The sequence below is a fragment of the Jaculus jaculus genome, chromosome 12, assembly GCF_020740685.1.
Source record: "Jaculus jaculus isolate mJacJac1 chromosome 12, mJacJac1.mat.Y.cur, whole genome shotgun sequence".
NCBI lineage: Eukaryota > Metazoa > Chordata > Mammalia > Rodentia > Dipodidae > Jaculus > Jaculus jaculus.
This window is the reverse complement of record NC_059113.1, coordinates 74615827-74629495: the sequence shown is the minus strand read 5'-3', so window position 1 is coordinate 74629495 and position 13669 is coordinate 74615827. Positions and strand designations below refer to the sequence as shown.

The window sequence follows — 13669 nt, the reverse complement described above, 5'->3', positions numbered from 1 at the left end:
TTTTTACATTCTTTTTTCTAATACCTCATTTAAAAAAAACAAAACTTTAACTCTTTTTAAAAAGGCAGAGAGAGGGAGAGAGTGGGCACACCAGGGCCTCCAGCCACTGCAAATGAACTCTAGATGCATGTGCTACCTTGTGCATTTGGCTTTACATGGGCACTGGGGAGCTGAACCAGGGTCCTTTGGCTTTGCAGGCAAGCACCTTTACCACTAGGGCATCTCTCCAGCCCTTCACTTAAAAATATTTAAAATAATTTTAAGAAGCATACATTTGTCTTAATTTAGAAAAAGTAGGCTTAGAGTGCTGGAGGGATGCCTCAAAGGTTAAAGGCTCTTCTTGCTTGCAAAGCCTGATGGCCTGGGTTCAATTCCCTAGTACCCACATGAAGCCAGAAGCATAAAGTGGTGCATGCATCTGGAGTTCATTTGCAGTGGCTGGAGGCCTGCTACGCCCATGCTTATCTATTGCTTCTTTCTCTTTGTATTTCTCTTTGTCTTTTTCTCTCAAATAAATAAAAACATTTAAAAAAATAAAAAGATGGCTGGAGAGATGGTTTAGTGGTTAAGGCACTTGCCTGCAAAGCCTAACAAATGGAGTTCAATTCCCCAGTTCCTACATAAAGCCAGATATACAAAGTGGCACATACATCTGGAGTTCATTTGCAGCGGCTGAAGGCCCTGATGCACCTGTTCTCTCATCTGTCTCTCCCCGCCCCCTCTCTGTGATGGCAAATAAATAAAAAGAAATATAGTTTAGGGAAGAAAAAGAGAAAAGAAAAAGTAGGTTTAAATAGTTAAAGATTTATGATAAACTCTAACCAAGAATTCAAAAATAATTTACCCAGCTCCATCCTCAAAAGAAGTCTTCCATCTCAATGTGATTGAATAGGGAACAAGGTCTGTTATGGAAAATTCACGCACTTTAAATGCTGGTGAGAGAATTGCACACTGAAAATAAAAATACTTAAATCAGAAAATATAAATCACTTCCTAAGTTAACCCTGATTGAATTGCTTAATAAAGTCCTTTTAGTCAAAGAGTTCTATTGTTAAAATTACATTTTGGTAATGACAAATGAAAATTCAAAAGGTCCTTACAAAATTTAATCTAAGAACATTATAAAGTATGCAGAAAATTATCCTGTGAGAGTTACTTACTTTGAGTGCCTATTCACAGGTGGTTGGAAGAGACAAAAGGCCCCTTTAGACTTATCACACATTTTGGGAAAAATATACATTGCAAACTATTACCTGTAATGCACATCCTCTTGCAACAGCTTCATCAGCATTCAGGGTGGTACTGATGTCTTTAAGAAAGAATTTGGTGATCTGATCCTTCACAGCAGGGATTCGTGTTGCTCCTCCCACAATTTCAATACTATTTATGTCTTCACGTTGTAAGTCTAGGAAATAGAATGGTTTTCAATAAGAAAATAAGATAATAGTCTTTCATAAAAATTGTGAACAGTAGGCTTTGGAAAATACTTTTCATACAGGTTTTTTTTATGTGTTCAAAGACAAAATGCAAAGAGCCCAAATTTTTGGAAAAAACAAAAGTTAATGTTATCTATGTGGTAGCCCCTGGACTTGTATGACAGTGACAAGAGGAACAGAATGAACAGCTCATCACCTCACAGCTTTAAAGCTCTGCAGTCTTCCAATTTCCTACTCTCTGCTGAAGAAAGCTATTTTAAATGGTCACTAAAAATCTTTCAAACAGTGGCTAGAGATATGGCTCATCTGTTAAAAGCACTTGCCTATAAAGCCTGAGGGCCCAGGTTCAATTCCCCAGTACCCACATAAAGCCAGATGCACAAAGATGGTGTATGCATCTGAAGTTCCTTTGCAGTGGCAAAAAGCCCTGACACGCCCTCTCTGTACCCTTGTTTGCAAATAGGTAAACAAATAAATACTCTTTAAATAGCAATCAGCTCTCTCACTCTCTGCCTCTTTCTCTCTCAAATAAATAAATAAATTTTAAAAAGTTAAAATAGCAATTAGGTCCCCATTTCCTATTTAATCTCTCCATGTAATCTCATGTACTTATATAAAATACCTCAAAATAGAACTGGTATTACTTTCTTATGCAGATAGTGAGTGAGCAAGGAAGAATTCTCACAAAGTTGGATCTCTAGTACCCTATTTTATAAAGAATGAGCTGCAATATCCTTGTTTAAGTTGAAAAATTCAGATCTTTTTAAGACAATGGTGCTTCCACAGCTTTTACTTCTTGGTACAGCTGCAACAGTAATTTCCACTTACTAGCTTGCTCCATTACTGCTTTCAAAGGTGGTTCAACCCTGGCCAACAGGGAAGCACATAATTGTTCAAATTGAGCCCTGAGAAAAAAAATAAAATTCATTACTTTGGGATAAAAAATTGAGGATCCTTTTAAAACAACAGAATGGGGGAGGGAGGAATATAATCTAATCACAATGAAATCAGCACTCTCTGAACTGAAAACACACATGGTACCTGTTCATTTTACTAGAAACATCAAGGTCATTCATGAAACACTCAATGTTCAATGGAAGATCTGATGCATTTGCACTCATTAGCTTCTTTAGTTTTTCACATTCCTGATATAAACGCAACAAGGCCCGAGAGTTGTCTTTCACATTTATCTTATATTTGGTCTTGAACTCATCACAGAAGTAGTCTACTAAGGCTTCATCGAAATTCCTGCCACCCAAATATGGGTCAAAGGTCGTAGCCAACACCTGTTTAATTGAAAAAGCAGTACTAAGTTTTCAGAAATACAGATCTTAAAAAAAAAAAACAACCTTAAAATAATAAAAGCACAGAGCTAGAGAACCTGTCCAAATCAAAAGGGCCATATTCCAAGTCAGTCCCCTGTATCTAGCTAGTATATTCACCTTCTTCATTATCTGCTTTACTGTTAAAATCCACTAACAAATCATTCTAATTCTGATGTGACTGAATTACAACCTAAACTTCATTAACTCACATCTACTGTTTCTAAAAGAGCACTGAGCTGGGTGTGATGGTGCAAGCCTTTAATTCCAGCACTCTGGGAGGCAGAGGTAAGGAGGATCACTGTGAGTTTGAGGCCACCCTGAGAATACAGAGTGAATTCCAGGTCAGCCTGGACTAGAGTGAGACCCTACTTTGAAAAGCAAAAACAAAACAAAATAAATAAAAAGAAATAAAAGAACATTGAACCAAAAGCTAAGTTTAAGATAGCAAAGAAAGAGTTCCAAGGATACAAACCAGAACAACGTTCAAAGAAATCAGGAAAAGTAGATCTAAAACACTAAGTGGGAAATTTATAGATTTGGATTTAAGATTTTGATTATTAAAAACAAACCAGCTATTTTCACAAAAATATAATACAAAAGTATACCCAAGGAGGCAAAAATAAAAACAGAAACAGACAATTTAATATAGTTCTTGTTCAATAAGCCCCAGCCAGTAGGTATGTGGAAGGGTTAAGTCAGTCACAGAACTCCATGATATCCACCTAATCTCTCCCTAGGTAAAATGATTACTTAAACTCATTATTAATGAATGAACTCTACTAGAATCATTCTTCAGTCATTCTTTGGAAGACAGGAGAGGGAGGGAGTGTAATAGGAAACACAGTAAGGTACAAAGGCAACCTGAGTGTGACATCGGCCCAACTTAACAACACAGAAAATCCATGAATACAGACTACTCATGAAGCTGTGTTATCCAAAACTGCATGCAGAATTTTCCTGATATGTGACCAGTACAATGTATATTCAACTAAAGAGAAAGGCGTTGCTTTACTCAAATTGTAACAAGACTGCATGAAAGTATAGATGACTATACTGCACAGTTATCTGGCAAAAGGAAAGGGAAAAAATGTTCCTTTTCAAGCTAAAGTTTACGGCTACAGGCCAAGAATTAAACCAATTTTACCAAAAGCTACCTGTACTCAGCATGAGTCATTTCATTTTTCACATCTGATTATAAGGTATAGTATTACACACTGCAGGACAAAGGGCTCATGCAGAGCTGGATAAACCAAAACATTTTATCTTCTAGGAAAACTATACTTAGTGCATAATAAAGAGAGAGAAAATATAAATATGAATACCTCGTCAATGTAAAAGTGAATATTAAGCCAAATATACAATATAAAAATATATGCACATAGAAGTAAATAATGCTATATTTTAAAAATTATGATTATGATTCCCAGATAAGCTTAACAAAGACATAAACCATTTTAGAAAACATTTCTTCTAAGCATATTTACATGGATAATTTGTGTTCCCTGACACCTGATTTAACATCTCAACAAATCAACAAAACACCTAACATATTGTAGTAGTTACTAGATGTGCCAAGCATGCCAAACATTCTACACAGAATTTATTATTAATGCCTTAATTAATTTTTGTCCTCAAAAATTCTTGGGTTTTGATACTGATAATAACATCAGATAGGGAGACTTAAGGTTGACAGAGATAATTCACACTTTAAGATGTAGAGGCAGAATTTGAGCCCACCCCTTTATGTTCTTTATAAAGTCTGTACTCTTAATCATCAAAATGAAATATGACAAATCATTATCTACTTACTTTAAGTTTTCCTTTGTTAAATGCACAAATTGAGACCTGATAGGCGGAATGTCCCATATCAATAAAAACTACATTTCTTGGTTTCTCATCTAACGAGGGAAGATCCTGTTTATAAATCCCATATGCTAGAGCAACTGTGCAAGAACAAAAAGACTTGAATTACTTATGGTACAGCAATTATATGGGAAACAAGAGACAAGTTACTTTGATCCTGCACCTTAATATACAATAAACAAGGTATTATTAGATTCAGGGCTGGAGAAATAGATTAGTGGTTAAGGTGCTTGCCTGAGAAGCCTAAGGACACAGATTCAGTTCCCTAGTACCCATGTAAAACCAGATGCACAAGGTGGTATATACATCTGGAGTGTGTTTGCAGTGGCTAGAGGCCCTGGTGCATCCATTCTCTCCCTCTCTATCTGCCTCTTTCTATCTAATAAATAAATAAAAACTAAAAACAAGATTATTATTAGATTCAAAGTAAAATAACATTTCACAATTTGGTTAATGCCTTATTTTCCATCTACTCATCTATAACTATGACAGTGATCACTTTTCAAACTCAAATATAAATTTAACCTCTGCCAAAATTTTGTACACTAAAGCACCAAGTTGAAAGAAGTAATATTTAAGTTTTTATTTTATTTATAGTTTAAATATATATTTATGTACTTGAGAGAGAGAGAGAGAGAGAGAGAGAGACAGAGAGATAGAGGAAAGAATGGGCACACCAGGGCCTCCAGCCACTGAAAACTCCAGATGCATGTGCCCCCTTATCCATCTTGCTTACATGGGGCCTGGAGAGTTGAACTGGGATTCTTTGGCCTTATAGGAAAATGCCTTAACCACTAAGCAATCTCTCCAGCCCCTATTTAACAAATTTTTTAAAAAGTTGTGCTCAGGCTGGAGGAATGACTTAGTGGTTAAGGCGCTTGCCTGCAAAGCCAGAGGACCCAGATTCAATTCCCTAGGACCCATGTAAACTAGTTGCACAAGGTGGCACATGCTTCTGGAGTTTGTCACAGCTGAAGGCCCTGGTGTGCCCATTTTCTCTGTCTCTCTACCTCGCCTCCCCCCCAATAAATAATTTTTTTTAAAAAAAGCTGTGGATAATGAAAAAAACTGTGAGTGTTTTTCTGACAGTGATTTTCTAATGGTAGAGTGGGTACTTACCTGCAGTGGTCTCATTCATCAGCCTTAAACAGTTCAAACCTGCAACCTGGGCTGCAGCCATCACTGATCTTCTCTCAGCATCAGTGAAGAAGCTGGGGATCTAACATGTAACAACAGCCGTGAGTAGACTAGCTCAGTATGAGACCTTGCTAAGTATTTCAGCAATTTAAAAATGTAAAATAATTACAAAACCATGTAAATTTAAGGCAAAGAACTATTTTAATTAAAATACTATTTTTTAAAAAGTTTGACAGTTCCTGTATCAGGAAAATTTGGCCTAACATATGAGTACTTTTTAAATTAAATAAAAATTGAGCCGGGCGTGGTGGCACATGCCTTTAATCCCAGCACTTGGGAGTCTTAGGTTGGAGGATCACTGTGAGTTCAAGGCCAGTTTGAGACTAATTCCAGGTCATTTTGGGATAGAGCTATCTTGAAAAACAAACAAATAAAAAAAAAGTAAAAAAAAATTGAGCTGGTAGTAGCACATGATTTTAATCCCAGCACTCGGAGGCAGTGGTAGGAAGATGGCTGTGAATTTCAGGCCAGTCTGAGACTACATAGTGAATTTCAGGTCAGCCCAGGCTAGAGTGTGACCCTACCTCAAAAAACCAAAAACAAAACAAAAAAGAAAAAAATTGAGAAGAGAGTAAGCAAGAGCACACCAAGGCTTCTTGCTGCTACAGATGAACTCCACTTTGTGTGTCTGGCTTTATGTGAGTGCTGGCGAATTAAACCCAAGGTTTGCCAAACAAGTCGCTTGAATTGCTGAGCCATCTCCCCATAGCCTGAGGACTGTTTTATTATTCATTTATTTTTATTTAGAGATAGAAAGAGGCGGGGGGGGGGGGGAGGAGAGAGAGAGAATTGGCATGCCAGGGCCTTCAGCAGCTGCAAACAAACTAGACACGTGTGATCCCTTGTGGTGCAATGCATGATTGTGTCACTGTGTCTGGCTATGTGGGACCTGGAGATTTGAGCATGAGTTTTTACGCTTTGCAGGCAAGTGCCTTAACCACTAAGCAATCTCTCCAGCCCCTGCAAGTACAGTAATTTCCTCTAAATTAAACATTTCATACTGGAGGTAGGGTCTTAAGAAATCCCAGATTAAAACAGGCTCAGGATGTTCTAGGGAAGTTCTGAAGCTCTTCTAGGCTCAGGATGTAAAAATCTCACAAGTTTCAGGAAGTTCCTGAAACTTCTGACTTACAAGGCCTAGAAAGGGCTCTATAAGGAGTAAGAACTACTTTGGAGAAGGGAACACCCAGCTCAGCTGGCCTGCAACTCCTCCACTAAGCTTCAGAGATGCATGGGCTTTTTGGTGATGCAGCCATCTGAGACTAAGCCATGTGATGCAGTTCTGGGTTAAAAGGGCCAGGGAAAGTAAACTAAAAGTGTAAGGAGAGAAATGTCCTTGAACCTCAAAGAAGAAATTTGTTTTTTTTTTTCTCCCCTACTTCTTTCTGGTCTCCACCTGGCTGGAGGCCAAAAGTATTAGAAGATCAAGACTTTCTTCTCTCTTCTTATAAGAGTGACCCCATTTCTAGAAACGTACAAGGGCTAGATTAATTGGCTCATCCCCAGTTTAGTATGTTCCCATAAAAGATTCTAGGCAGGCACCAGCTAGACTTCCCCATTTCTGGGGCCCCTCCTGCCTTGAGCAGAAGTTCTGCTTTTTTCCCTTGTCTTAAGATTTGTAATAAGATGTCTCAAATTCACCCATGATGGGCTGTAATTTCATTCATCTGATTCTTAAGAACCCAAAGGTTTCTCAGTTAGTACAAGGTCTGGGTGATCATCTAAGCATCCTACACTCCAGAGGTACAGCCCAACCAAGTGCCAAGAAAAGGCTCCAATGCTCTCAAAGGCACCCCACACTTCCATATCTCAAGCTCCTGTAACTCACTCCATTAAACTATTCACTGGGTGGAATCATTTCTTTGGTTTGCTGTTGGTGCCCCACCTGGGGTGAATAGACATCTGTTCTATTTCCCCAGGAAATGAATGCGACAACATGGCTAGACTATCAATGCTGTTACTCTAAGTACTCCCTGTGTTGGCCTGTTTCCCCTTAAAGGCTCATGTGTAGGAGCTTGGCTATCATTGCAGATCTCTATGAGGTTAACTGAGGGGAATGCCCTGGGAAGAGTTATTATGGGACTCTAGCCTGTTTTAGCATTTCTGTTCAGCAATGTGATCCTTTCTTTCACACACATTCCCCTTCCATGATGCTGTTTATTATGATCTTACCAGAGACTAAAGTAATGAGGATGACTGATGCCAGACATTCACCAAAACTGTTTTTCTTTTCTTTTTTTTGTTTCTCCTTTGGTTTTTCAAGGAAGGGGTTTGCTGTAGCCCAGGCTGACCTGAAATTCACTATGTAGTCTCAGGGTGACCTTGAACTCACAGTGATCCTCCTACCTCAACCTCTGGAGTGCTGGGATTAAAGGCATGCATCACCAAGCCAGGCCTGCTTTTCTTTTAAAGTTAGCCTGCCTGAGGTATTTTGATGCAGAATGAAAATTAAAACAACACACTGAACTATTATACATATTTGTCATCTTTAATAATTAAAAGCTGAATATACAAGTTAAAGGTATTACATTATTAAAAAGGACACACATAACAATTTCATACACATGTATTTACTTAAATCAATGTGTTTAAAATGGTTTCATTTCCAAGAAGGGGAATTACATATTGCCTGGAAATTTATGAAAATAAAAACATTGTGTGGGGGCTGGGGAGAGGGGACATAAGAGTATAACTTGATGGGAATATGACTAATTTACAATGTTTATATGCTAAAGTCCTCAATTAACTTAAAAAAAATTAGGAGCTGGAGGGATGGATCCACCATTAAGGCACTTGCCTGCAAAGCATAAAGACCCAGGTTTGATTCCCCAGTGCCCACATAAGCCAAATGCACAAAGTAGCACAAGGATCTAGGGTTTGTTTGCAGTAGCTGGGGCACTGGTGTATCCATTTTCTATCTCCCTGACTCTCTTCTACCTCCTTCTGCTTGCAAATAAATGAATGAAATACATATTAAAAAAACCCTATTTCTACACTGTTCAGAAAAATGAAAATTTTTCATAAAAAGTAAATCACAGAGAATTGTTTTACTATACCAAAATATTTTATTCCTACTCAAGTTAAATAACCCCAGGCTCAAAGTTTATAAAAAAATATATAGCTATTTCTGTTAAAAAAGACATAGTTTGAGTTAGCCCATAAATTTTTAAAAAGTTGTTACATATATTCAAGTACAAAATAACTTGAGGTTCTCCACTTTTTTTGTTTGTTTGTTTGTTTTGGTTTGGTTTTTCAAGGTAGGTCTCACTGTAGCTCAGGCTGACCTTGAACTCATGGCAATACTTCTACTTCTGCCTCCCAAGTGCTGGGATTAAAGTTGTGCACCACCATGCCTGGCTGAGGCTCTCCACTTTTAAAAGTATTTTGAAACCAGTTTCACTGTGTAGCTTGCATTGGCTTTGAATGCACTGTAGCTCAGACCTATTTTGTTTCCCACCTCGGCCTTTCAGAATGCTGAGATTACAAAGTTAAGTAGTCTCTTCTGTTTCCTCATTGATAAGCTTGCTTATCCTGATTCAGTAATTATCCTCATGACAAACATGTAAATTATAATGTGTGGTTCATGTAATATTTATCAGGCAACAATGAATAGGAATGCTTAGTTATTAGGAATATAGCAGCACACAAAACCTAGATATATTTGTCATCATAAAGCTCATAACCACAAAAATGGAGCTTAAAAATGCTTTAGCATTCTGACACAGTCAAGTAGCCAAATGATAGAAATGTTCCAAGTATAGGCTTGTGAATGAACTACCTCTATTCATCAGTTCTTTCCAATAGGCAGAGTTAGGGTTAATAATATCCTATCGCACTAGAGATTCAATGATTAATACATATAAAAATTTTCAACAGTGTCTACCCAATAGTAAACTCTATTATTTACTGTTTCTAAATGACTGGAATCTGAAACATTAAATTGTAATTTAGTTTTCCTCTCATTTATAAATTTCAGATGCTTGAAAACAATCAGTAACCCATTCATGAGTTCACAAGCCTATTTTTCTGATATAAGACTCTTGAACTTACACAGTAACAGTAGGAATACATTCACATTAACTGACAACAACTAAATTAAAAAGTAGCCTCTAGAATAAAATTTCATCATAAAAAATTAAAGTATTTAAGCATATTTAATGGGATTTCAGGATATCAGGTAGGGTAGATAATGTTTTTTAATTGTTTTAAAAAATTTATCTAGAAGGAGAGAGAATGAGTGAGTGAAAGAGAAAGGATTGGTACAGAAGAGCCTCATGTCACTGTAAACAAACTTCAGATACATGCACCACTTTCTGCCTCTGACTTTATGTGGGTTCAGGCTTTCCAAGGGAGTGCCTTTATGTCCTGAGCCAGCTCTCCATTCTGATAATGTTTTAATAAGAATCCTTAAAAAAAGATCTTTTTTTAAAAAAATATTATTTATTTATTTTAAGAGGGAAAGATACAGAGAGGAGAAGAATGGGTGTGCCAAGGCCTCTAGCCAAAGAAATCCAGATGCATGCACCCCCTTGTGCATCTGGCTTATGTGGGACCTGGAGAATTGATTCTGAGTCCTTTGGCTTTGCAGACAGGCACCTTAACCACTAAGCCATCTCTCCAGCCCCAAGATCTTTTTTTCTGACACAGAACATATAACCTCAGATTCCCAAATTGGAATTTTCAAACTATGCCCTAAAACTGTTAAGGTCTTTCAAGCTTTGAGGTTAAGTGTTGTTTAGGAAAATTCTTATGCCGTAAGTGTAAGGTACAACAGCCATTAATAAAATCACATCCATTAGTTTGGAAGGCACGGGTTATCACAGCTGCCTTTATGGGAAATTCAATACTAAAATAAGCAAGTAAGTTCATTTTTTAAGAAGAGAAAGTCATTTTTTGTTGTTATCTTCTAGATAAGGGATGAAAGTACAAAAAGAAGAAAACATTTCCATGTAACATTAATTCACTGGAAAACAAGATTTAGTGAACTACAACTTACTGAAATCACACAATCAGCTACTGGTTTCTTCAAAGCATTTTCTGAAGTCTCTTTAAGCTTAGCCAACAGCATTCCAGTGACTTGCTCAATTGCAAAAGGTCTCTCTTCTTCCAGGTACCGTACCTAAACCCCACGTTGAGATGTTTAGTAAGTCATTTCTTCATCTCATAGTACTTAGTGAGTATGTCTATAATGACTGGCTGTTATTTAAGAATCACAATTTCACTTCTGTTTGCAAACAACAAAGTCAATTATTTTCAAGTGTTTCTAACCCTCCACCATCCCACCATTCCAAAAAGTCAATTAAAAATATTTTTATTTGAGAGAGAGAGAGATAGAGAAAGAGACAGACAAAGACAGTGAGTAAGTGAGTGAGTATGTGTGTGTGCATTTTGTGTACGGGCATGCCAGAGCCTCTTGTTGCTACAAACTCCAGATACGTCACATTGTACATCTGGCTTTAGGTGAGTACTGGGGAAATCGAACCCAGGCTGGCAGGCTCAGTAAGAAAGCACCTTTAACTGGGGCTGGAGAGATGGCTTAGCGGTTAAGTGCTTGCCTGTGAAGCCTAAGGACCCCGGTTCGAGGCTCGGTTCCCCAGGTCCCACGTTAGCCAGATGCACAAGGGGGCGCACGCGTCTGGAGTTCGTTTGCAGAGGCTGGAAGCCCTGGCGCGCCCATTCTCTCTCTCTCCCTCTACCTGTCTTTCTCTCTGTGTCTGTCGCTCTCAAATAAATAAAAAAAAAAAAAAGAAAGAAAGAAAGCACCTTTAACTGCTGAGTCATCTACCTAGCTCCTAAAAGACAATGTTTTATCATCCATTTTCTAAGTTGATACAAACACTGAAAGAGAAAAAGATAAAATGCTCTTTTCATTTGAAAGTTAGTACTCTTCCTTTAAAATTTTTTAAGATTTTATTTGAGACAGAGAGAGAGGGAGGCACAGAGAAAAAGAAACAGAGAAAGGGAGAGAATGGGCGCATCAGGGCTTCCAGCCACTGCAAACAAACTCCATATGCATGCACCACCATGTGCGTCTGGCTTACGTGGGTACTGGGGAATTGAACCTGGGTCCTAAGGCTTGATAGACAAATGCCTTAACTGCCACGCCATCTCTCTACCCCTACTCTTCTGTCTTAAAATGCAAGCTCTAGGGCTGGAGAGATGGCTTAGTGGTCAAGAAGCTTGCCGGCAAAGCCTAAGAACCCAGGTTCAATTCCCTAGTACCTACATAAGCCAGATGCATAAAATGACACATGTGTCTGGAGTTTGTCTGCAGTGGCTAGAGGCCCTGGCATACCCATTCTTTACCTGGACCCCTCTCTCTCAACTAAATAAAACATTTTTTAAAAGAAAATTTAAAATCAAGCTCTAGTCAGCTTTGAAAAAAGGAAACTTAAAAGTATTTATTCATTTATTTGAGAAAGAGGAGAGAAAGAGAGAGAGAGAGGGAGGGAGAGAGAGAATAGGCGTGCTAGGGCCTCCAGCCACTGCAAATGAACTCCAGATGCATGTGCCCCCTTGTGCATCTGGCTTACGTGGGTACTGGGGAATCAAATCTGGGTTCTTAGGCTTCACAGGCAAGTGCCTTAACCACTAAGCTATGTCTCCAGCCTGAAAAAAGGAAATTTAAAGGTATGTTAAAAATTTTTCTTTATTAAGGACAGGCATGGTGGCACATAGCTTTAATCCCAGCACTTGGGAGGCAGAGATAGATGGATCACCATGAGTTTGAGGCCACCCTTAGGCTACATAGAGAATTCCAGGTCGGCCTGGGCTACAGTGAGACACTATCTTGAAAACCTCCCCAATTTTTTTTCTTTATTAAAAAAACCTGATAGGTAATTACTCCAAAGTTTCTGAGAACATACATGGATTAAAAATAAAATCATAGGGCCGGGCATAGTGGTACACACCTTTAATCCCAGCACTTGGAAGGCAGAGGTAGGAGGATTGCCATGAGGTCAAGGCCACCCTGAGACTACATAGTGAATTCTGGGTCAGCCTGAACTAGAGTGAGGCCCTACCTCGAAAAAAAATGATTAATAAAATTATAGGGCTAGAGAAATGGCTTAGTGGTTAAGGCATTTGATAGCAAAGCCAAAGGACCTCGGTTTGATTCTCCAGGGCCCATGTAAGCCAGATGCACAAGGGGGGACATGCATCTGGATTTTGTTTACAGTGGCTGGAAGCCCTGGCATGCTCATTCTCTTTCTCCCTCTCTCTGCCTCTTTCTCTCTTTCAAATAAATAAAAATAAAGTTTAAAAAAATTATAGCATGGTGATGCACACCTTTAGTCTCAGCACTCAAGGGGCTAAGGTAGGAGGATCATCATAAGTTCAAGGACCGTCTGGGGGCTTGAACTCATGAGTTCCCAGTCAACTTGGGCTAGAGTGAGACCCTGCCTCAATATAAACAAACAAAAGTAAGATTATATATTAAAATTTAAAATTTCTTATCTTAGACCAAATACCTACTACATTTTATGCATAATCATAAGATCAGGTTACACGTAGGAATACACAATCAAACCATTATGATCCACAAAATTTAAAAGCAATACAAAGTTTTAAGACCCCACACACATTCTACAATTTGGTTTAATTCACTAAGGAAAAACACAAGTTGGTTTAACCTCTAGATTCCTAGACTGCAGTGACTTATTCCATAGTTCGAACATTTGAAAGTGTTCTGGAAGACTTCTCTCTCAAGAAGAAAAATACAGTTATGTGTGAATATGTAAAAATGTGAATATGTAACATTAAGGAATTATTTTCAACAAGATCTAACACTGGGGCTGGAGAGATTGCTCAGCACTCAAGTTACTTGCCTGCAAAACCTAATGACCTGGG

At 38.2% G+C, this 13669-nt stretch overlaps 1 protein-coding gene across 1 annotated transcript in view; it reads right to left on the bottom strand.

The window, feature by feature from the left end:
• Hspa4l (heat shock protein family A (Hsp70) member 4 like) overlaps window positions 1-13669 on the bottom strand; it is a 75392-nt gene that overhangs the window by 40850 nt on the left and 20873 nt on the right. The window contains exons 4-10 of the mRNA XM_045130947.1: window positions 10818-10940; window positions 5744-5843; window positions 4571-4704; window positions 2478-2722; window positions 2265-2341; window positions 1254-1405; window positions 845-951 (exon numbers count right to left, since the gene is read on the bottom strand). Coding sequence (XP_044986882.1) covers window positions 845-951; window positions 1254-1405; window positions 2265-2341; window positions 2478-2722; window positions 4571-4704; window positions 5744-5843; window positions 10818-10940 — 938 coding nt within the window. The remainder of the gene's footprint in view (window positions 1-844; window positions 952-1253; window positions 1406-2264; window positions 2342-2477; window positions 2723-4570; window positions 4705-5743; window positions 5844-10817; window positions 10941-13669) is intronic.